General features: G+C 40.8%; 1 protein-coding gene across 2 annotated transcripts in view; it reads left to right on the top strand.

The window, feature by feature from the left end:
* Positions 1–24,374, top strand: part of plcg1 (phospholipase C, gamma 1) — a 43,887-nt gene that overhangs the window by 14,334 nt on the left and 5,179 nt on the right. Inside the window, exons 3-31 of one of the 2 annotated variants that reach the window (XM_041798846.1) lie at positions 1,564–1,716; positions 3,824–3,917; positions 4,020–4,067; positions 6,010–6,094; positions 6,225–6,308; positions 6,701–6,723; positions 6,813–6,882; positions 6,968–7,069; positions 10,522–10,640; positions 11,195–11,280; positions 11,710–11,830; positions 12,065–12,233; positions 13,381–13,503; positions 13,761–13,862; positions 14,115–14,302; positions 16,964–17,164; positions 17,403–17,522; positions 17,665–17,845; positions 17,976–18,053; positions 18,141–18,244; positions 18,462–18,555; positions 18,685–18,754; positions 19,705–19,868; positions 21,403–21,499; positions 21,640–21,864; positions 21,961–22,109; positions 22,802–22,916; positions 23,753–23,914; positions 24,015–24,103. In XM_041798846.1, the coding sequence (XP_041654780.1) occupies positions 1,564–1,716; positions 3,824–3,917; positions 4,020–4,067; positions 6,010–6,094; positions 6,225–6,308; positions 6,701–6,723; positions 6,813–6,882; positions 6,968–7,069; positions 10,522–10,640; positions 11,195–11,280; positions 11,710–11,830; positions 12,065–12,233; positions 13,381–13,503; positions 13,761–13,862; positions 14,115–14,302; positions 16,964–17,164; positions 17,403–17,522; positions 17,665–17,845; positions 17,976–18,053; positions 18,141–18,244; positions 18,462–18,555; positions 18,685–18,754; positions 19,705–19,868; positions 21,403–21,499; positions 21,640–21,864; positions 21,961–22,109; positions 22,802–22,916; positions 23,753–23,914; positions 24,015–24,103 (3,416 nt within the window). Of the gene's footprint in view, positions 1–1,563; positions 1,717–3,823; positions 3,918–4,019; positions 4,068–6,009; positions 6,095–6,224; positions 6,309–6,700; positions 6,724–6,812; positions 6,883–6,967; positions 7,070–10,521; positions 10,641–11,194; positions 11,281–11,709; positions 11,831–12,064; positions 12,234–13,380; positions 13,504–13,760; positions 13,863–14,114; positions 14,303–16,963; positions 17,165–17,402; positions 17,523–17,664; positions 17,846–17,975; positions 18,054–18,140; positions 18,245–18,461; positions 18,556–18,681; positions 18,755–19,704; positions 19,869–21,402; positions 21,500–21,639; positions 21,865–21,960; positions 22,110–22,801; positions 22,917–23,752; positions 23,915–24,014; positions 24,104–24,374 lie in introns of both variants that reach the window. The other variant, XM_041798845.1, reaches the window with a different exon arrangement.

Below are 24,374 nucleotides of genomic sequence, written 5' to 3'. Positions count from 1 at the left end.
ACCCCATGATGATAGTGAATAGAAGTGATTTTGTACATGACAATAATAGTGATAGGGCTGGGTATTGCCGTTGATTTTCTGAATCGATTCAATTCCGATTCTCAAGGCGCTGATTCGATTCAATTCTTGATTTGATTCGATATCGATCCATGCAGAGATATTTTAGGAAAAAATCCTATGTTGCTTCTACATATAAGAGATTCTCAGAGAACTTAAGTTGGAAATAGCTCAAAAATGTTCCAACTAGGAACATTATTAAAAATTCCAGGGTTTGCATTAAAAACTAAACTAGAAGTATTTACATCACTTTTTGTTACCTCCATGTGGCCCACCCTGGATATGGTCTTCTTTGTCCAATTTGCCACTGTCTTTTTAGCGTTAAATCTAAAATGCAGTCAAGTTTGGCGCTTCCTTCAGTGGAGCAGAGCTGCCAGGCTCCACCGTGTTTTTTTTTTTTAAAGAGATAACTTACTTGTTGCAAGTCCAAGTTGAAACTCTTTTTTTTAAATGAATAAAAATAAGTAAATTTGATCAATTATTTTTAACTAAATCTGATTAGGTCCATGATATATGATTTCACTGAAGCTTATAATGTGGTACTAGTAGTAATAGTCACATTTTTAGATATAGTGCATACAGTGTGGTGCTTTAATGTTTATCTGTCTGTCTGCTGTGTGTGAGGTGTGTACCATAGACACCTATGCTCTTTAATTAAAGACAGAACCCACAGTGCTGATATAAAGAAACATGCACCATGTTATCTATCATATTATGTATATTGTATGTTGTAAATGTTATATTACGCTAACTTGATAGAAAAGCTACATGAGATGCGAGTTTGTTACTCATATCGTTCTAAATATTAGACTAAGCGCTCTGTCGTTTCCCTGCTGTAATGGCTGGGCTGTGCGTAATTTGCGCGTGAAACGGAGGAATAGGGGGTCGTAAATTAAAGCACACTGTATGGCACAACACATACGGGGGTTTCACAAATCAGTTGGGTTTGCTCCTCTTAAACGTAGCATCTCAGATGATCACTGTTTTGTGTGTGAGTGTACCAGGTCTGTAGCTGCAGCAGCTTAAGCGCTCTCCACCTGTAGAGCTCCGCTGCACCAGCGGAGGTTTCCGTTTGAGGAAGAGATACGCAGCTCGTATTGATAATGCGCCCAGAAATCCAAAATTAGATAACTGGGCATGAGATTTAAACCTTGAATCGGAGTCCAAACGCTTTTAGAAGTGAGTGCAGGTCAACTTTCAGGCTGCGTGAGTGACGTAAGTCTGAGACTGGTAGCGCGAGGAGCCGACAGGAGGGGGAAAAGGCATATATTAAAAGATGGATCTTTGGATTTTACGGATCGATATCGGATTTTTAAAAAAAGAATCAATGTGAATTGGAGAATCAATCTTTTGAACCCAGGCCTAGTGATATGAAGGAACACTGAGTGTGGTAATAAACATTATTCATGGTATTTGGCATATTGAAAGTGATTGTTTTGTCTTTGCAATGGAATAAATGTACATTCTGTGTTTCGATAATTGTTGTAAATGTCTTTGTCTCTCCAGTTGATATTCGGGAGATCAAGGAGATTCGTTGGGGACAGAAGTCACGGGACTTTGAGCGCTATGTGGAAGACTCTACGGCTCGGCTGGACCAGGCTCATTGCTTTGTCATTTTGTATGGCACAGAATTTCGTCTTAAATCGCTCAGCCTTGCAGGTGCCTTGAGACATTTGTTTATCCCATCACATGTAACAGAGTTTCTCACATTTTTACGCATGAATATCTTCATCCATCAGCCTATCAAGTGAACCCAAGTATGACTGAATTTTCTTCCAGCTTTAACAGGCAGACATTGTCCAATTCATGTAGTTGGTCCTGTTACCTCACTGTGTTTAAATTGAACATGGAGTGTTGCTTTGTTCACAAGAAAGCTGTAATCCCCCAGTTAAGACCCTGTAACGTGAAATCCAAAGTTTTTGTGTTAACACTCTATATATGTTGGAATATGGTTACTGTAAACATGTGATAACACTGAGATCTACATGTGACAGAATTTTGGATTTAGACCATTAGAAAGTTTTTCACCTCTCTCCTGGCTGGATTTAATGTGGGCGGGGCCAATATGTGGGCTTGTGATGTCATGAGCACACGATGGGGAATGACCCTGCCCCTCTAACCCTAGAATATAAATTCACAGAGCATTTCATCTGAGTACAGTCTGTTGTTAGCTGATGTCACTGCCTTTATTGAAAGCTAACAGTCAGTTAAATGCTGTTTTTTTTGTTCATTGTGAGGTATATTTACCAAATCTATCAGCCACAGTGGTCTAGGGATGATTCAAAGCATCATAACAGAGTTTTGAGACAAAAAATGATCACGCTAGGCCATCTGTACAGTACCGTATTCTAACCGGGCTGAAGCCCATATGACCCCCCTCCCCGACCCCCTTTGGCCCACACTCGCACTGCTCAACGCATCCAGGCCTGGGCATGGATACATCACGCGCCAGCGTCATCATATGAAGCCTCCACCGTTGATGAACTTATACAATGTTGATGACTCAGTATGTATAAGTATTGTTTTTTGGCTATAAAATAGCAACAGATTTATACGATATCTGATCTGACTCCGGAGTTATTACACCTGACCTGAGATCAGTAGGCTATTTTAACTATCTAACGAGGTCATAGTGGAGCTGTGTGAAGTTAAGTTCTTCAGCTCTGATAAAACTTTTTGAACTACAGTGAGACCAAATATATAGTTCTCGCTGTCTTTCTAGAAAAAAATCTTGCTGTCTCTAAGCATACAGCTGCTGCCTGGTGTGCTCTCTGCGCTCTGAGGTGGGTCTTTTGTTGTAACTTCACGCTACGTCACATTCCCGTGCCTGTGCTCCTTCATTTGCACCCGTGCCGTGCCGTGCCTAGGCCCACCTCGTCCTTCCGTGCTGAGGCCGTGAAGCGAAGCACGGAACGATTGCACTCACACTGGCCAAACGTACCGGACTTTAGGTACAGGGCCCAGGTATAGTACGGATGGCCTAGTGTGAATGCGCCCTTTGTCTTCTTTGGCACAGAGCCAGGCAGCTGTGCTGTGTTCATACGGTCAAGGGTCAGGATAATGATGTGAGAACTTTCCTTCATTCAGATTCTGACATTTTTTTAAATCTGAGAGGATTGTATTACGTGGGCGTGGCTTCAGCTCATCCAACAGACACGCCTACACCAGCCTGGAGCAGATTTTACTGCCTCATTTTTCAAAATTTTGAAGCTTAATTTTATAAACTTAGAGATGTTGAATTTGACTGAAATTTGATTTAGGGTTTCATAACATGTCATACAGTAAACCTAAATACAGATTCATATTCACTTTACAGGGTCTTTAAAGAAGTTGTCTTTGTATAGCCAGAGTCACAGTTCAAAGTTTGCCTTCAAAGGGCTTTAAGTGGTGCAGAAGAACCGTATCAATTACATTATCAATAGTTTATTGTTAACGAAAAGAGCCTCAGAGTGATTGTTTGCTCATTTCTTTGCTTTTATTGACAGTATTTGATAATCTTATTAATTTAGATGAAATGTCTGTTCAAACAAAACCTAATTAAGAACATAACCTGCTCATTTTAGTCACTGTTGTTGCTATTTGTTTGACAAAGTTGTCTATTTATTATTGGAACATCACTTTCTAAATTGTTTTTTAGAAGGATGTGTAACTGCCGCCCTACACGGCACCACACATTCTAAGAGATGCATAAATCTTTTAAAAAGACAGAATCTGTCAGAAATGTTTGCTTTAGGCATTTATTTGTTGTTTTTTTCCTTTCTCACAGCAACCTCTGATGAGGAGATGACCATGTGGGTGAAGGGGTTAAATTCGCTTTTGGCAGACACGCTCAAGTCTCCAACACCGCTTCAGATAGAAAGGTAGATGGTTCATTTACACTTTACACTCGGTGAGCTTAAAGCTTTTGTAAAGTGCTGTGAACAGGTCGCACATGATATTAAGCTTTATTTTTTTGTTTTTAGATGGCTACGTAAGCAGTTCTATGCTGTTGACCGCAACAGAGAAGACAGGTAAGTCTGCTTCGGCCGGCCACACACTAGACGATTTTTAAATCTGAAATGATTTTTAAACTGTGGGAGACCACAGACATGAGAACAATTACTAAAGATTTTTCATCTTTAATCCTCTGAACGCACCCACTAGACAACTCAGCCAGGCTGTCAGATCACTGGCGACCACACACCTGCCGACCTGCAAACAACCTTGGGTGATCACGTGACTTCAAAAAACAAAAACAAAAAACCACGGATGCCAGTCAAGATACCCTCTTGCTGTCCCTCCACAGCAGGCTGCCCTGGCATGTTTTACAGGTGCAGCAAAAATCAGAAAACAATGTGAAAGAATCAGAATGAAATCATCGCTGAAAAGAAGCTACAGTTGTGTTTATGGTTTTGAGTGATGAAAGTACTTATGATATGGCTGGTGACGCTACCCCGTCGCTTCACTCTCATTGGTTGTTGTGGGTATTTGGTCGGTCAGGGTCTATTATCTAGAATCATAGATACCAAACGTGTTTGATATTTACAATTCAGGGTCTGGGAGGCTACGACACAATTTGGAGCAGTAAAGCAATTGTGTTGACACCACACACGAGAATTCTTCCACTCGGGATATGTCCCCATGATCGTCAGGGGAGGCAAATCTTGCCTTAAGCCCATTTCAGACTGGGAACGTGTTTTGCTGCTTGCGTGTGTTGTTTGCTCCGGCTCCTGCCGGTGCAGCTTTCACACAGGGCACAAGTTTGCTGCATCTCCCTGCTCTCAAAGCCCTGTCCTTCTTCATAAGTTTTACCCAAATAAACCCCCCTACAAGCTACTTGATTCAGTGTATAGAGGAAGTGTGTCAGGAACTATTAAAAACAAAAGCATTCTGTTCAAGCGAAAGGAGTTTCTCTACAGAAATGCTAAACCAGGCTTTTAATTTGAAAAGCACAAACCAGAAAAGCACTTACTGTGTTTAAATTTCCTGTGACATATTCTACTAGTGTGGAGACAGAAAGTTTCACTAATAGTAGATCTTCAGAGAACAACTTTATCAGACAGACGCATTTAAGCTTGTGGCCTTCCTCAAGGTTATCAAGAAACACATTGTAAACATATTTTATGTGCTACAGCAATGTAAATGTGGCTCTCCATTTATCATTTCCATTTTCTGTCTGGTCCATAGCCACACGCAGTGCAGAGAAAAAACAGTTGTGACATCTAATCTAAACTCTCTGCACCTGAGCCGTACGGATCAGGCACGCGAGACGCGCCGCACAAGCAGGCAGTGTGAAAGCCCTGACTAGTTAACATGCAATCAAACTGAAAATCCAGGCGTGTCACGCTCCCAGTCTGAAACGGGCTTTAAATCAGACTTAAAATTCTGTAGTGTGTGGCCGGCCTTCTTAAAAAAAAAAAAAAAAAAAAAAAAAAAGAAAAAGGAAAAGATTTAACGTTAATCCCATCAGCCTCACAGGAAATGGGTGTCATCAGGCATAACTCAATTATTTGGAGCACCAGTTGTGTCCTTTCCAAAGTATAACCTCTAGAGCAAGAGGGCTCGCTGCAGGAGGCTCATAGGTGTCTCAGAGATAGAGAGAGAGCGATGTGTTGAGGTGTTATGGAGGAACTAACCCCTCAGCCACACACCAGCACCTCTTCCTGCAGCAGGAAACAGACTGCAGAGGATGGAGAAGATGTACTGAGATGTTTGTCTGTAACATCCCTGACGAAAGCACAAGCCTTTGTTACGCTGCAGGGGTATTGTCCTCTCTGGCCAGAATTCCAGGTTGTGAAAGAAAAGTGAATCCCAAAGGACTTGGCAGAATATGAGAGATTCGCACGGCCTCTCTAGGTTTAATGTGATATTTCTGCACCTCAGCAGGATCTAGTTGTGCAAAACTAAACCTTATCGTACGTGTGTATCCATGTTTGTGTTTCACTCCTTAACAAAACGCTTGTATGTGTTTAGGATATCCTGTAAGGATCTGAAGAGCATGCTGAGCCAGGTCAACTACAGGGTGCCCAACATGAGGTTCCTCAGAGAGAAACTTCCGGTAAGCTTCTTCTTATCATAGACCCCCTTTCCCCTTTGTCATCCTGCCCACTTCCCTTTCACTATAATGTTATGAGAGGCTAAAGATTTATGATTTATTTTTAACAATCCTTTTGCTTCTTGATTTACAGGACTCAGAACTGAGGAACGGAGATGTGATTTTCAGCCAGTTTGCGCAACTTTATCGCAGCCTCATGTTTGACGCTCAGAAAAATGTAAGTGCAGTGATTTTATGCATGCACAGACAGTTCTCCCCCCTCCACTCCATCTGATTCCCTGCCAGCACACCCTTCACCGCCCATCTGTCTGTTCTCAAATGGCTGTGGGATCAATATGGACCAGCTAAAAACCCACCAAACCCCTCTGGAGGCCATTAGGACACACACACACACTTTAACTCATGCTCACACAGATGAGAAGGCAGGCAGGCAGACTGGGGTCAAATTAAATGGATGACCTCATGCACACCCCCCCACCCCCACCCCCACCCCCACCCCCACCCCCCAAAATGATCTAGCAACCCCCCCCCCCAATCTGTCAATCTACATAACTGATAGGATACCCTGAAAGAGCTTCACTCTCATTACTTATTTTTTCATTCTTTCAGTTGGAGATCCCGTTTCTGCAAAGGTAGGTTAAAACTAAACACGCCAACAATGAATCTCTGCAGTGTCACAGTTGTCTGTGTACTGAAGCGGACCATTTCTTTTCACTGTCAGGTTCATTGACAGACCAGAACAGAGGATCTCCCTTGACGACTTCAAGAACTTCCTCCTGGAGTCTCAAAAGGTAACATATTCCGGCAGTTGAACATTAAGTTCTTTGCAGATTTTCTTCAGCACTCTAATGTGTCTGTTTTTGCATGTGAATCCAGGACATGTGGGCATCGGACAGCAACAAGGTTCAAGACTTTATGTTCGGCTACCTGAAAGACCCCCTGAGGGAAGTGGAGCAGCCTTATTTTCACCAAGATGAGGTTAACAAAAGTTCATACCACTTTTTCCTTCCCCTCATTTTAGGGTCTTTGCTCACTAATGGAAAAAATATATAGGTGTTTTTCTGTGTGATGTTTCCAGTGCCCCTCACTGTGTTGCGATGGGGGTGGGGATGCATTAAAATTGACATGGATAGCTGTGATCTCAGCCTAAAGCACCTCCTCCCACACAGATAGAGAAAGGTTATTGACTGTGGTGCTCATGAGAGTTCTGCAGAAATAAAGAATGCTTTTTTGTGGTCACCATAAAGACATGATTGACCCAAGACAAGAGGAAGCTGGTGCAGACCAGCCTGTGAGAGCTGGTATGTCATTCTGTGTTGGGTTATATAATGTTATGGCATGCCCAAGCCATCCTGAGAAAAACAACTCAAACAGAGAAAATGGTAATTAGATAAACTATTATTTGTTGGAAGTCTACAAAAGGCTTGAGTGCAGAAAAATGACAGTAGCAGAGCTTCTGGGTATTCTTTTTTTCAGAGGAAAATCCCAGTGCTGACACTATTTTGAGAAAGAATTCAAAGATTTATTTTTTAAGCCTGAACTCTTTCTCTTCATTCATACAAATGTTTTTACATACCATGCACAGCCTAAGACACTCACTGCAATGTCAAGTCTGCAGAGGTTCAAGTTTACATAAAGACTCATTGAGATACATGTTCTCTGAGACATGATTTTAAACCTTGGTCATGTGTTAAGAATATGAATGCAAGTACTTAGCCTGCCTTGTTTCTTCAGTGCCTCTTGCTAATGATAGTCTAATGAAGCATTATGTATAAATATCTATATGTTTTGTACAATGCTTTGGCATGGGCATTATCACTCCTACACTTACGTAACCGTTCAAGCCTCTGCTCATATTTTCTTAATTGCAGGAAAGCAAACCTTCTCCAGTTTGAGGGTTTAGCAGGGTCACTCAAGATACGATATGGATATGATATGATAGTTTGGGATACAATGCAGTGTGATGCAGTGTATGGTATTGGCCAGGATGCATGAAATTATTGGCATGATATTGGTATCATCAGAAAATAACTTGGTTAGGTTTCAGTGGGGTGCAGATGGCCAAGTGGTTAGGTAGCACCCCATGTTACGCAGGTGGCCTAGGTTCAAGTCCAGCCTGTGGCTCCTTTTCCACATGTATCTCCCCCGTTTTCATCCCGGTTTCCGACTCTATCCACTCTCCTCCTCTCTAGAAATAAAGGCCTAAAAAGCCCAAAATATGTTCAGTGCTTAACAAATTTATTAGACCACCTGTCATATTTGTCTGAAAGACCATCCAGCATCATGAAGTGCTTTAATGCGGACTCTTTCATTTTCAGTGAGCTCTCCATGTTTTACCATTTTGAACAGGAATGAGGGATTTCAAACTGAATTCACCCAAATTTGAGCCGGCACACTGGGCTTCTCTGAGAAGTCAGAAATCAATCAAGCATAACATTCAACACTAAAACTAATTTTTCTGTTTAGGAATGCAAGTAAATAAAACTGTAATTTGACATATTAATCAAGAGATATTAATGAGCTTTACTATTTTTAGAGTTTTTTTGTAAATCAGTAAATTTGAAAATTCATGGATAACAATAATAATTATATTTTAGCATTAAAAGTATCATTAGGGTTAAAGAGCTTCTACATATTAGTGTATTAACCATTGCAGAAACATAAAAAATGATTTTGGTAATTACCAATGCTGTTAATTTAGGGCAGCTGTGGCGTAAACCTTACTTTGGTTAGGGTTAGGGTGGTCTAATAAATTTGTTAAGCACTTTAAATCTTAAAGAAATCAGTTATCAGTTTTGGCAGATAAAAAAGTTTCTTCCGATATTTAGAGACAGTTTATCAGCTGTACATATCTGCAGAATGAACAAATAATTTTTATGCAATTTCAGTCATGCATTTTTTCTCTATCTATGAGAAGATTTTGTTTTTTATTTTTAACTTAAGGACATTGTCATGATTGCCTTTAGGAATCATCATGCAAAATCTGCTTTTAAATTAGGAAATTGATTTCAGTAAAAGTTCAGTCGCCTCACCAACAGCCATTGTTTACCAGTTTGCCTTAAATTAAACCTTGCCTGTAGCTACCGTCCACCATGGGGCTGACTGGTCAGTTCATTCTTGGACCTGGAACAAACATTTCACATTGAAGCTTTACAAGATGGATCTGCCTGATGATGGACATGGAATCTGGACAGTCTTTCAGCTTTGCAAAGTTAGGTATTGGCATTGCATAAGCAAGTGTGGAAATTAGCGTGTCAGATATCAGCAAAATCTGATATCAGGTATGTGTATGTGACTGATGTGAACATAAAATCACTGTATAGTGATTCAAAAATAGGTTAGATACTGCAAAGCACCTATTCAACAATATATCACAACGTCTAATAAGCATGCCCCTCAAAAAGGTAAAGTGCAGGATTGGTGTTTTTATTTACTGCAGTTTAGTGTCAGTTTCACCTTTTATCTAATTTAGATTCTTTCCTCTGATGTTAGACATTATAGCTGCCTTCTTCAGCCATTCGGCACCAGAATTTAGATAATGGCATCACGAGACAAGCAGCAGCTATATATTGTGGTTTCCCGCTGCCCACTTCCTCTTTGGCCAATTAAGTCCTGTTCATGTTACCCTCATTCATAGAAAAAGCACAGCAGTGAGAAGTCATGTAGTGGTGACCCAGGGAGTCAAACAGGCAGTCTGTTTAGAGTGTTGCATTTCTGAAGAAGTGATGTATGAAACTAGCACTTTGATCATGGTATCACATTAGATATGCAGCTACTATATTTTGTGGTATGAATATTTTGCCCAACCCCATAAATTCTATATAAATATCAGATCTTCTTAATAAATGCGTTCTTACTGACTGAAACTGTTAAAGAACCTTTAATACTGTGTCCACTTGTTAGCTGACATATTAGAACTTGAAATTATTCACCAAGAAGATGTTTATCACATACATGTGTGTCTTTACTGACATATCTGCCTGTATTTAAGGTGAATTCATATATCAAAGTTTTTATAGAGGTTTATCATACATGTGTTATTTTGAGAGAACAGTTCTCAAACCAAAGCTGTCTCGCTTTTAGATTTTACACTAATTAATTTATGTAGAAATGGCATGGAGCAGGCAGCAGTGTGGGATCAGATCCTTAGTGTGGCTTGCAGGCAGTCTTCTGTTCCTGCCCAAGGGTACATTTGTGTTCCACACTGTATTAAAGCTCCTCTCTTCTTTGCTTTCCTCTCCCTGATAGCTTCTTCTTGCTTTTTATTATATTGCTTTGACTTGAGCAAAAATTTGTGAAGTTTGAGACTTTTGCAGAGAGGTTTGGGCAGCTGTACTCTTATAAAATCTTTCCAGAAGCTTGATGTTGAAGTCATTGAAGGGAACATTTCAATTTATCCTCATTCTTCTGCTGATATGTCTCCTGTTTAGTTCCTGACATACCTATTCTCAAAAGAGAATACCGTCTGGGATGCCTCCTTGGACCAAGTGTGTCCTGATAACATGAACAACCCCCTGTCTCACTACTGGATCTCCTCTTCACACAACACGTAAGAACAAAGCCTTCATAGCTTTCATTCAGGCATTATATTATGACATGTGCTGTCAAATTAGACTAGTTGTGTTAAAGCCTTGGGAACATGTTAATCTGGCATCCTTTCTTGAAGCCTTTATCCCGAGTGAGCTTTTGAACTGGGCCCCATACATCAGATAAAAAATGTATAATTTAACAATTATGTTCCAGAATGATATCCAGGCGTTTATTTTGTAGGAAAATATTTTTTCCTCCTATTGAAAAGTGTGTGAAAGGCAGTAGAAATGATAACCTCTGCACTAGATGTGGAACAATACTCACTGTAGCAGCAGAATGAAAACTTCCCTGGTAGCTTTGATAACGTTTGAATTGACAAACTGAAAGTGTTTACGGTGGTCAACAAAAGAGAGAGGACCCTATTATATCCCAGTATCAGTATGTTTTTGCTACCACCATCGAAAGAGTATGTCTTCATGTCGGAGTCTCTGATGTGTGAAAGACCTTTGAAAGACTGGTTTTGTGTGAGTGTGTTTTCGTGTGCATACTTTGACGGTACATGCTTATTTTTAGCTACCTGACTGGAGACCAGTTTTCCAGTGAATCGTCCCTTGAGGCATACGCGCGCTGTCTGAGGATGGGCTGCCGCTGTATTGAATGTGGGTAAACACACACTCACTCACTACAGTTTGAACCTCATAAAGTCAAACACCACCGCTTGACTTTAAACCTCATAATTAACAAACCCCTGCTTCTTATTGCATACAGTTCTACTTTTAATGTAGCCGCCACACCCTCACCCGCACACTCAGACACGCTGTTACTGTTACACAACAGGGCCTCACATGGCCTTTACATCAGACCCTTGTCGAGCAGGTTTTCATGAATAGGACCGGCTTATAGTGGGTTAAAGGGTCACTTTGCCTCAACAAAAATAAACAAACATGACCTAAACTTGTGTGACTGTCCTCACGTTTGATGGCCTCAAAGCTCTCCTGAGGCTGTATAAGACATCTGTAATAATGTGTAATAATTACTTTATCCAACATTGTTATTGAGATTACATTACCTGTATGATCCTTTTTCAGTGGACTGCTGGGATGGTCCAGATGGAATGCCAGTCATCTACCACGGACACACCCTCACAACTAAAATTAAGTTCTGGGATGTCTTGACCACCATCAAAGAGCATGCCTTTGTTACGTCCGAGTGAGTCTCCAAGAGTGCAACACCCTTCTTTTTTACAGTAAAACTTACATAAGGAAGACACATGACAAAGATACTGAAGCAATTACAGAAGATAATATAGAACTACCATAGTGACATCACTCATGACATTCATGTCTGACAAAATTTTACAATGACAATCACACCATAGCACAGATAAAGATGATATCTGTGAGGTTGCACTGCGCAGGATGCTTACCTGTGTTCCTCTTACAGCTATCCTATCATCTTGTCCATTGAGGACCACTGCAGTATTGTGCAGCAGAGGAATATGGCCACTCATTTTAAGAAGGTGTTTGGAGACATGCTGCTGACCAAAGCAGTGGATATCGCTGCAGACGGTCTGCCTTCACCAAACCAGCTTAAGAGAAAGATCCTCATTAAGGTCATTAGTCTCTGTTTTATAAATGTACAGGTGCATCTAAATCTGTAAAAGTTCATTTTTTTCATGTGATTTGCTTCAGAAAATTGAGTTCCATATATTCTAGATTCATCTTATTTAAAGTGAAACATTTCAAGACTTTTTGTTTTAATCTGGATGACAAATGTTTCCCAAGCAGCAGGGGTGAGCTCAGCCTTCAGAGAATGGTTAAACAAAGCAGATTCAAGAACTTAGGGGAGCTTCACAAGGAGTGGACTGAGGCTGGAGTCAGTGGATCAAGAGCCAGCACGCACAGATAGGTCCAGGAATGTGATGTTCTTAGTGTCAAGCCTCTCCTTAACCACAGGCAATGTTATAAACTTCTCAACTGGGCTAAGAAGAATGGTTTGGGGTGCCATGTCATCTGCTGGTGTTCGTCCATTTTAGAGCACTTCATGCTTCCATCTGCCGAGTAGCTTTAGGAGATACTGATTTCCTTTTCCAGCAGGGATTGGCACCTGCCAACAGTGAAGCCAAATCTACCAGAAACTGGTTTGCTGACCATGGTGTTACTATGTTTGATTGGCCAGCCAACTGGCCTGACCTGAACCCCGTAGAGAATCTGGGGAAATGTCAAGAGGAAGATGAGGGACATAAAACTCAACAAAACAGACATGCTGAAGGCTGCTATCAGAGCAACGTGGGCTTCATAACAGCCCAGCAATGCCACCGACTCCTAAGCTCCATGCCATTTGGCATAGGTGCAGTTATTTGTGCAAAAGGAGCTCCAACCAAGTACTGAGTGCAATAAATGAGCATCATTTTCAAGCAGGTCAGCATTTCTGCATTGCGAACTCTTCTTTTGGACTGGTATTTTGTGATATTCTTATATTTTGAGATAGTTGATTTTTTAAAATTTATTTTAGCTGTAAGCTGAATCAACAACATTAAAACAAAAAGATCTTGAAAAAGTTCACACTGTAATGATGAATGTAGAATATATGGAAGTTTCACTATGTGAATAAAATTTTTGGAGGAAAAAAACACTTTTTTTATGATAATATGTTTTTTTTAGATGCACCTCAAGATATCTTGCATTTATTGCATGGAGTATGATAAGATAATTTGTTCCAGCTTTCTTAACTGTAATGTTTCTGATTTTCTGCTGCAGCATAAGAAGCTTGCAGAAGGCAGTGCCTATGAGGAGGTGTCCACCTCCACTCCCTACTCAGAGAATGACATCAGCAACTCGATCAAGAACGGTATCCTGTACCTGGAAGACCCCATTAATCATGTAAGCAGGGGGATTGTGTGTTAAAGCTATGAATAAAGCAAACTCTCCCTCTAACAGCTAGCCACTCATTCCTTTAAAAAATCCAGTGACACTTGTTTCAGATGTTTTTAACTTTCATGTGCTCCTTTTTATGCTCTATGAGAAGCTTGAAATCTCCTTGCCTACTTTGGCCACATTTTAGTGCAACACATGATGTTGTGAATATTTAATTTGTCTCCCTCCCTTCATCTTCTCTCTGTCCCTCTCTTTTTCCCCAGGAGTGGTACCCTCATTTCTTTGTCCTGACTAGCAGTAAGATCTACTACTCAGAGGAGACCTCCAGTAACCAGGGTAACGATGATGAAGAGGAGCACAGAGAGGTTAGCAGGCCTGGTGTGCTGTGTAAATACACAGAGATTGCAATTACTGCCCTAATTTGAACTTTTTTTTTTGTACTTGCATGCCTGGAAAGCATCAAAAACTGTACACAATTGACATTAAGTACAAGGAACACATATTTTCTTAATAAGAAGTTTGAGAACAGTTTAAGCTAGGGCTGCATATGTAGGCCCATGCTTGTGAAGTAGTGTTATCCATCAATTGGCATCTCTCCCTCTGTTCCCATCCTCCAGGTGTCCAATGGTATGGACCAACACGTGACAGAAAAATGGTTCCACGGGAAGCTGGGCGCAGGGCGGGATGGGCGGCAGATAGCAGAGAGGTTGCTGTCTGAGTACTGCGTGGAGACTGGAGCCCCTGATGGCTCCTTCCTGGTCCGCGAGAGTGAAACCTTTGTGGGAGACTACACTCTGTCTTTCTGGTAAAGTTTTTATCAGTCTGCATTCATAGTATGTAAAACTTTTTTGCATATGGGCCTCAACACCTTTAGAAAATCATTAGCATTAACCTGTTTGATATTATCTTAAGAACTTTAGCTTAAAATAAGCATTTAGTAGGTATGTGTTTGTTATCAACAAGGAGAATAAATCACAGCAATTCACTGAGTCATATAATAATAATAATAATAATAATAACTATATAGAGAGCACTTTTAAAAACAAAGGTTTACAAAGTGCTTTGACATGGTTTATATAACAATGAAATTGTTGCTTTCTCAGACTCTTACCTTATTCAAATAGCATGCATTAGGCTAGAGGTATACTTGGCTATTCACATTGTGTTTATGTATGCATCCAGCTGCGTCAAAAGCATTTTTGTAAATATACATGCTTGTATGTGACACATCCTACTGGAGGATACCATTAGTGGGCACACCAGAGCTATACAGCTATCTGATGTGTGGGGTGTAAACATAGACAGGTAGAAAGAATTGGTCAAACCCTGTGTGACGTCAGCAGTTGCTTACAATAGGCGGACTCAAACTGCTTTGGAAGCCAATCCGCGGCGGCTTCCATATTAAAACCGCAGTCTCAACCGAACTTTGGATTAACCTAACGGCCACCCACTAAGCTTGACTTCCTGTCAGCTAGCTAGCATTCTGGTTGACAGAAACATAGCTTCTGCCTGTTGAGATATGTCAGTCAAATGAGAAGTGGCAATCAGTGCGCAGTGAGGTTTTTCCTAAATATAATCTAAACCATTCTGGTACAAAAAAATTCAACCCCCTGTACAGTGAAAGCACATGAAGGCATTAGCTAATAAGACACATTTGGCTTTTTGAACAAGGCTATAAACCAGTTTATTTCTAATGTAAAAACTGGATTTTAAACAGGTGTTCAGACGGGACTTCCAGTGTTTCTGCAGCCAGCCTCAAGCGGACACTAGCTGCATTGCAATTTTTTGCACTTCCGCATTGACTTCATTTTTCAGGACCGGAGGTTGCCGCTTGGGTGTAAACTACAAACATGGAGACATTTAAGGAGGTTACTATAGTTTAATTCAGAGCCTAGAACCCATTTTATAGTAACACCAAAAATCAGTGGTTACATCAGCTCAGACAGAACACACTGTCTCCACTTTGTTCTAACTGGTGACTTATAGCAGACTTAGATGTCCTCATTATAGCAGCTGATGAAAACAGAAAGAGTCCTTGTGAATGACTCATTACTGTCAACATATATTCAACAGGTTATGTTCGTTGAAAAGCGCACTTGAAAGTCACCAGTTTGGGGTGCCGGTGTAGCTCAGTGGGTATAGCAAGAGCCCATAAGCAGAGGCTGCAGTCCTCAACCCACTGGCCATTAGATCTTCCTGGTCTCATAGCATGCCTTCAACCATCCTCTCTCCCAATGTGTTCTGTGTCTCTCCAGCTGTTCAGTCAAATAAATAGAAAATTTCATAAAAAAAAACTTTAATTAAGTCACCTGTTTTCATGGTCACTAGCTGAAGTGTAATGCTGATCCTTTTTAGAAAAAAAAGTATTTGGATTCACATTAATCATTATCAAAGTAGCACCTACTTTTCCTGGGGTCCACACAGACAAACACTATTCCATATTTTCATACCTCTAAACATGACTGTGCACTGTCCTGAATTGGTATATGTGAGTGGGAGTGTAAAATACCCCTGGAAAAAAGACGGCAGAGAAATGATTATCCTCTTTCACCAATGACCAAACTAATGTTACGTGCATTTATCAATGTTAGCTCTTCCATCACAGTTTAGTGCCAGCCTATCCTGGACTAGTTGTAATTCCTCTAAGTCTGGATGAAATGCACACGGCAGCTTGACAGCTATCCAAGTGAGTGAGAACTGTTTGTACAACTCTGGAGATGCAAAACTGAGGTAAAAATGTAGCGCATCTTCTTACAACTGCCAGACTACTCCCCATAACTCTTACAGTTTTCTAAATCTGCTTTACTGCGGATTTAAACATTGACTCATGAAATAGAATTTTTCTGTCTACAGCTCTTTTGACAGACGTGTTTGTTCCTGTGCAGTGACAATAATACATCATTTAGATGTGAGAAATTGTGGTGTCGGTTTTATCTTTAAAACTTTGTCATCGTTGTCTCAGCTGCTGTGTGACTGTCAAACCTCCTCTACCACTACACTACCATGTGTTAAGATCATGCAGAGCTGACACCATGATGTGTGTGCATGCACATAGTTAACAGCGAGTCATCTTCAAAGGGAAACTGTCCATATGGCAGCAGAACTAGCTCCTGCAGTGTGTTCTGTAGGGTTAACATGTACAAATCAACAGTGGCATGCTGACAGATTAATCAATGTTAGCTGCTCTATGATTGATTTGTATGGGTTGTTGTCACGATCTGAAGTGTGATCATTTACTTTCTCTCAAAGGGCTCTGAGTATAGTTACTTCAAATTCAATCAATGTCTATGATTTACTGTGCATGGAAAATTCAGTCAGATAGTCAGAAGGCAGTGTGTTATACTGTAACAATGGGGAGGTGTTTCCTGGTATGAAAGTTTAAACTTGGTGGCCATGACAACAGTTAAAAAATGAGTGGAGTTAGAAGTGTTATCAAGATGTTCGTCTTTCATCTTTTCATCACTAGGCGTTCAGGGCGGGTGCAGCATTGCCGTATCCACTCTCGTCAGGAGGCAGGCAGCCCCAAGTTCTACCTGACTGACAACCTGGTCTTCGACACACTCTTTGCTCTCATCAACCACTACCAGCAGGTGGCGCTGCGCTGCAATGAGTTTGAGATGAAGCTGACAGAGCCTGTGCCTCAGACCAATGCTCATGAGAGCAAAGAGTGAGTGTTGTTTTGCATTAATACACAGAAAAAATCAAAATGATTTGATTCTGGAAGGATGCCATCTTTGGTGATTGTTTTTGTCCTTTGACCATTTCTTTTCATGAACCTGAGCTGTACTGCTTTGCTAAATAACATTTTATAAATGGAACAAAGGTAGTCCAGCTCATGGCTGGAAGTGAAATAAAAGTTTTATGACTTCATCTACCATTTGTCTTTGTCCTGTTTCCTGCCTTAGGTGGTACCATGCCAACCTCACCAGGAGCCATGCAGAGAACATGCTGATGAGGGTTCCTCGTGATGGGGCTTTCCTTGTCAGAAAAAGGGTCGAACCCAATTCATTTGCTATTTCTTTTAGGTAACTTCATCCTATTACTTCAAAGAATCATACCTTATTTCTTTTATTTATTTATTTATTTTTTACTTCTCCAAGTAAAGGATATATCCAAATTAATCTTTAATATAGGCATGAATTTGAATGTCTTTGGTTTCTGTCACAGAGCAGAGGGAAAGATAAAGCACTGTCGGGTGCAGCAGGAGGGTCAGACCGTGGTGCTGGGCACCTCAGAGTTTGACAGCCTTGTAGACCTCATCAGTTACTACGAGAAGCACCCTCTTTACCGCAAAATGAAACTGCGGTATCCTATCAATGAGGACACACTGGAGAAGATAGGCACTGCTGTGAGTGCCACCTTTAATGACATACTTGCACAAGATTACCCAAGTGTTTTCTGAGTTTATAAAATGTAAAGAAAAAGTGGTTTAAAGGCTCAAAGGCTACGCTCTGAACATAAGATCTTTAATTCATTAGGAGCCAGACTACGGGTCACTTTATGAGGGCAGGAATCCTGGCTTTTATGTGGAGGCTAACCAAATGCCAACATTTAAGGTGAATATCCAGCAAATTAGGCTCATGTGCTCCTGATTTTTGAAGACAGAGACTTCTTGTTTTATGACACTGTTTTTGTCTTTCCAGTGCACAGTGAAAGCCATGTATGAGTATAAAGCCCAGCGTGATGATGAGCTCTCCTTCACTAAGAATGCTATTATCTCTAATGTGGACAAACAGGAAGGAGGGTGGTGAGTGACCTGCATTACATTTTATTCAGGAAGTAGCTCTTAATTATCCATTTAGACAAATCATATTTGAGCCATGACAGCGTAAATTTTACCGGACAGGGCTATGTTATGATAGTGATTTAATGCTTAGATGATTTTAAAGCCACAGAGATATTAATATTAACAGAACCACATCCTCCTTTGTTCTTTTAAACCCATGTTGTTGTCTTCATCTCAGGTGGAAGGGGGACTGTGGAGGGAAGAAGCAGCTGTGGTTTCCTGCCAACTACGTGGAGGAGATCAGTCCATCAGCAGGAGAGCCTGACAGAACAGTGAGGATCAAACCCAGAAACTTGCAGAGATACCTCCATTCATTTGTGTATCTGTGATAGATGCATGTGTAATTTGGATGATTGCGTAAAAAAGACTGTTTTTTAAAATTCTTTTTCTATCTCAAGCAGGAGATGACAGAAAACAGCCCACTAGGAGATCTCCTGAGAGGAAGTATGGACGTGTCTTCCTGTCATGTTGGTGAGAGGGCCTTCAGCTTCCTGTTCAACTATGTACTGCAGGGCAGAGCAGGCTGTCACCTTGCCACAGGGCAAACTCTTTCTTTGTTTCATATATGCAGATACACAATTTCTGCCATACTTGTCTTGTTGCATAACAATGCAGTCACCTTACATTACTGTAATTTTCAGCAGTTTTCCGCTTTTTCTATCATAATTATCTCCTTTTTTGCATATTTTATATGAGTTGGGCTTCACAGCACTGTTTCCACTATTTTATTGACACTCTGCAGTTCAGTCAATACACCCCCATTAGTGTTGGCACATGCAACCATGCATTGTTGTAGTCTCTACTAACCACTGTTAATACCTGAGCTTGTGTCTGTGGTTTTAGATAGCTCTCTGGCTCCATCTAGTGGCAATGTTGGAAGCTTCTTGAACATCTTGGACACTTTGTTCCAAGGCTTTCCCCATGTGAATACTGACAGAATCCTTTGTTTTGCTTTGGAGAAAGTGATGATGCTTCACCCTGAGGGTTGGCTGTTGTTGGATGTGGAAATCTACTGGCCATTATGCCTGCTAGCTGCTTGGGAGTTTAAATTGTTTCAGTTTACTGAGTTTAAGTTGACATTTCCACATTTTACTTAATGGTGGTAAAGTAAGTTTAAATATAAAAAAAACAAATCAGTTGAGTTTTCAGAAAATTCTTTGCTTTTCTTCATGAAATGTCTGATATTTCTGTTTCCATGGTATTATTTTTAGATGTAGTTATTCCTTACTTTGTGTGTATTTTTATGCCATTTCCAGTGATTTTCATCATTTAAAATCCTTTGATATTTGCAGAAGGTGAACGGTTGATAATTTAAGAAACCCTCATCTTAAATTGTAGGACTACTAATCATTTTCTCCAACTTTTCTATTTTATCCTTTACTTACACCTCTTTCTTCCTCTTCTCTCTGTTTTGATTTTAGTTGTGCGTCCTGAAGGAAAGGGCAGTCGGCCTTATGTCTTCTCCCTGGTGCAAAATGCCTCCACGCGGGCGGGCCCAGTGCTAGATGTGGCTGCTATTAGCCAAGAAGAACTCAAAGAATGGGTGATGAAGATCCGTGACGTCGCTGTGACCTCAGAAGCCAAAGTAAATATTCATTTTTACATCTAAATATGTACTGTTTAGACACATGCATATACAGTGTGCAGAACTTTAAGACATGTGTGGGCCACAAACATTGAGGCAGAAGTAGCGCGTGTAATGTGAGTAACCCTGCTTGAGGGCCCCATCAAGCAGGAAGGAGGATTGACACAACCCAGGTCGTGCTCTGGATGTCTGCATATTATCTGGGGCATGGGAAAAAATCGGTTTGAAGAATAATAATGGATGTACCTTTAGGGCAGAGTCGGGGGTCAATGTGGCAAGTGAGCAGGGCCTCAGGTCTAGTCTGGGCAAGTAGGAGGGTAGCCACAAGCCCCTGGTTGGATGTCCCAAAGGCCTGAAAACCACCAGGGTCTAAAGGCCTTAGAAAACAAATTCTGTCAAGCTTGACCATGGCTGCCGAACAACACACAGTTGTGTGGACTCATGTCAAGCCTGACCCACCCTCCAAACCCAGATGGTGGCTCATCAGGTCTGTCGATGAATACTTACCACCATGTATGCCTGAAACTTGTGCACGGCTGCACAGCATAAAAGGCATCTTTTATACCTATTTTTTAAATCCCAAAAATTGTTGCATCCTACAAACTGTTGAGACCAAAACACACGTATAAAATGCTGAGAAACGCACTGCCATTAATGCATGTGAAGCTTCCACCCCCACCGAACACAACCTGAATCAATTTTAAAATCTTGCCCCCAATCATTGAGAACTTTGAGAGGCTGCTACACTGCTTTAATATACTAGAATACTCACAGATGCAGACCAGGCTGGTTTTGCCACTTTATACAGCTTTTTCTACCCTTATTAGTCATCATCATACATTGTAGCAAAATGCTGATATACTGTTGCAGTTTTATTGTAAAGACTTCTCAGTTAAAGAAAACAAGTGACCAGTGGAGGCGGGCAACGTGACTTGCAGGCTGTGGGACGGTGCTTTACAACTATCACCGTAGGCTGAGAGCACAATGACCGTACCTGTAGCAAAGAAGAGTGCAAACTCCTCATGTTGAAAACAGATGGTACTAAAAGAGCTACAAAACTGCTCAGAAACTGTGGGCTTTGGACTTTGCTGAACCTGTTAAAAATGGTAACACTGCAGTACAGTTTACATTTTTTTTCTGGGAGACACCCCCCCCCCCCCCCCCACCCGAACAGGCAATGTCTACTAGTACAACTTATATTGCAGATTGTCATTTATACAATGTCTGATAAAGGATACAGAGCAGAACTCCTACCACACTCATGTCCAGTGTACAGTTAAAGGGACTATGCATGTCTTTTATTTGCCCCATGATACACATAAACTAGAGGCAGCAGTGACTGAGCACTGAACATATATGGTGTTTGACAGGAGCAAACTCTCATGGATCAATACATTCCATATTTGGAAGCTTATATTATCACCACCTAAGCTTATATTACCAGTACCAAGCATTTGTTGTTGAGGTATGGAAACACTTCTGGTGTGTTTCTGTTGGTGCAGCTGTATTTAAAAGTTTATGTCCCTGTGTCTAGCTGGAGGAGGGAAAGATGATGGAAAGGAGGAAGAAGATTGCACTGGAACTGTCAGACCTGGTCATCTACTGTAGGCCTGTGCCATTTGATGAAGACAGTAAGGGAGATGCACACACTGTACAAATTATCTTCAATAAATTTTTGACTGATTTCATACAAATAAAACAAAACAAACTACAACCACAGAAAATATCAACACAGGAAGTCAGATTTGTCTTTTCTCTCTGCCTCCCGTAGAGATCGGCACAGAGCGAGCTTGTTTCAGAGATATGTCCTCTTTCCCTGAGACCAAGGCAGAGAAGTACGTCAACAAAATCAAGGGGAAGAAGTTCCTGCAGTATAATCGTCTGCAGCTCTCCAGGATCTACCCCAGAGGACAGAGACTGGACTCCTCCAACTATGACCCTCTGCCCATGTGGCTCTGTGGCTCCCAGTTGGTGGCACTCAACTTCCAAACAGCAGGTATTTACCCTTTCAACTCAAAGCAGATAAATAATATTCAGGAATGTCATAATCTGGTTCTTCCTTGTTTCTACTTATAATCATTTTTATGTGCAGACAAGCCCATGCAGATGAACCAGGCTCTGTTTATGCTAAATGGAAGAAGTGGCTACGTCCTTCAGCCACTCATCATGAGAGATGACAACTTTGACCCCTTTGACAAACACACTTTGAGAGGCCTAGAGCAATTCACTCTAGAAATAGAGGTACAATGAAGTGAAGATTTTAATCTGTTTGAATACATGATGTGATAGTAATGCTTTATAATCAGAGATGCAGAAGAATTATTCTCTTTATGTGGTACTATTTTGTCAACAGGGATGGAAAAGTATTGTATTGAGTATTGTACTCAAGTAAAAGTACAGTTACTACTGTTAAAACTCACTTAAATAGAAGTAAAAGTACTGATATGAAATGTACTCAAAAGTATAAGTAGCCAAATAAACTACTCATTTACAGCAATCTGAGTAAATGAAATAGTTACTTTCTACACCCCCCCCCCCCAATTTATCAATAACTGACCTGCTCAAGGCCAAAAAAGTTGCTAAGTTATTGTTGCAGTTAATTGTGGCTAACTTACTAACCATATCATCAATATACTCTCAGTTCACACCCCCAGATAAAGATAATAGTAACTGAAAGCAGGACCGTCCCCCCAATAGAAGACATCAAAACAAGTCATGAAGAGAGGGGGAAAAGTATTTTAAGCTGCTTTACTAACAACAGACGCTGTCTACCCTGAACTTGTGCCTTTACCTGTTGTCACTTGTTTAAGATTTAAGAATGAACTAATTCAGCAGCTATTATCAGGTTTTGATTTAGTGTTTATACAGAAAGAAAACGCCTCCAAATTGGTCTTCAAAGAAGTAACCTGTATTATTCTTCCTCCCCTTTGAAGGTTTTAGGTGCCCGGCACCTGCCCAAGCACGGACGGGGCATAGTCTGCCCTCTGATCGAGATCGAGGTGTGTGGGGCAGAGTATGACAACGCCAAGCAAAAAACTGACTCTGAAGGTGAGCGCTGCTCTAAATTTATCCTTAGGTGCTTTAGCCAAAACTGAGTGAATGAATAGTTACTGTTTACTGGATACGTTACCCTTGTGAAATTTCCTGTCCCGTCCTAGAAAAACAGGAAGTTGTACAAACAACAAAGCCATGTGTGGGAATACTAAAAGAAATTCTCGGATGTAGTTCTGGCACAGACCCCAGAAGGTTTTAAGCATTCCTTTTAAGCAAGAAAACGTAATATTAGTGTTCTTAATATTCTTTCCTTTGAGTTTAATCACTTTGCCTTTTATAACTAGTATTCAAGATTGTGAAGTATTTGTACTTCTTCCACTACTCAGTCCCTTTGTTCCTTTTATAAGTGACCCAGCCTGTGGATTTTTGTGTTTTTCACAGAGAAAAACGGTGTTGCCTTTTTGGCAGGCACATTTCCTGTATTTTCTGTAAAGTGGTGAGATTTTTAGTTGGTTTGACATGAGGGTGATCTCACTGATTTTCTCCTTAGGTTTGCTGCTTTTGGCCCTTTTACAGTGATATGCCAAGCTTTTAGGTTGTGTCATGTCATTATAAGGATGCGGTTTTCTTCAGCATGTGACTTGTATTCATATATTTCTCTTTGGTACTCTGACTCTTGAGCAAATAACAATGATCTAAGTCTAACAGAATTCTTTGTAAACGACAGATGTTTTCTGGCAGTGTGTTGTAGTTAAACTATGAAGAAATCATGTTCATCACACAGTGTGTCTAAGTAAATGAAACTACTAGAAATCCAAATGGTAGTTCTTTTGAACATCTGCTACTCTTTACAAGTTATCCATCTTCTCTTTTTTGCCCCTCTTCTCCAGCTGATAACGGCCTGAATCCAACATGGCCCCGCAAACCGTTCCAGTTCTCAGTGTGCAACTCTGCCTTCGCTTTCCTGCGCTTTGTGGTTTATGAAATCGACATGTTCAATGACCAAAACTTTCTAGCTCAGGCTACATTCCCCATTCACAGCCTCAAGACAGGTATTTAGATCATTGCTGAACACTCAGACATTCTCTACAATTCCCCTCCTGATCAGAGCTTTAATACAGGCCTTAAATCTGTGTCTCTTTGTGACAACAGGCTACCGTTCAGTACCTCTGAAGAACAGCTACAACGAGGATTTGGAGTTGGCTTCTCTGTTGATCCACATAGACATCATCACAGGCAGGGTGAGCAGCCTTTTCTTTTACACTCCTTCGTGATGTTTATGATCTTTTTTGCCATGAAAGACATCAACAGAGAAAACTTACAGAGGCCCAAACTAATGGAAAACAACTTGTAGGCACACCAACTATCAGTGACATTTTGTTGAAAAATATGTGTTGCATTCAAAGAGGTATAGTACTACTAACGAGTGTCTGCTGGTTTTCTAGCTGCAACCTCACATGACTGCAGGAAGTTGAGTCAAGATATGGTACAAGTCAGAGCTGTAAGAGACCT

The sequence above is a fragment of the Cheilinus undulatus genome, linkage group 11 (assembly GCF_018320785.1).
Source record: "Cheilinus undulatus linkage group 11, ASM1832078v1, whole genome shotgun sequence".
In the NCBI taxonomy this organism is placed as follows: Eukaryota; Metazoa; Chordata; class Actinopteri; order Labriformes; family Labridae; genus Cheilinus; species Cheilinus undulatus.
This window is presented reverse-complemented; position numbering and strand designations above follow the sequence as displayed.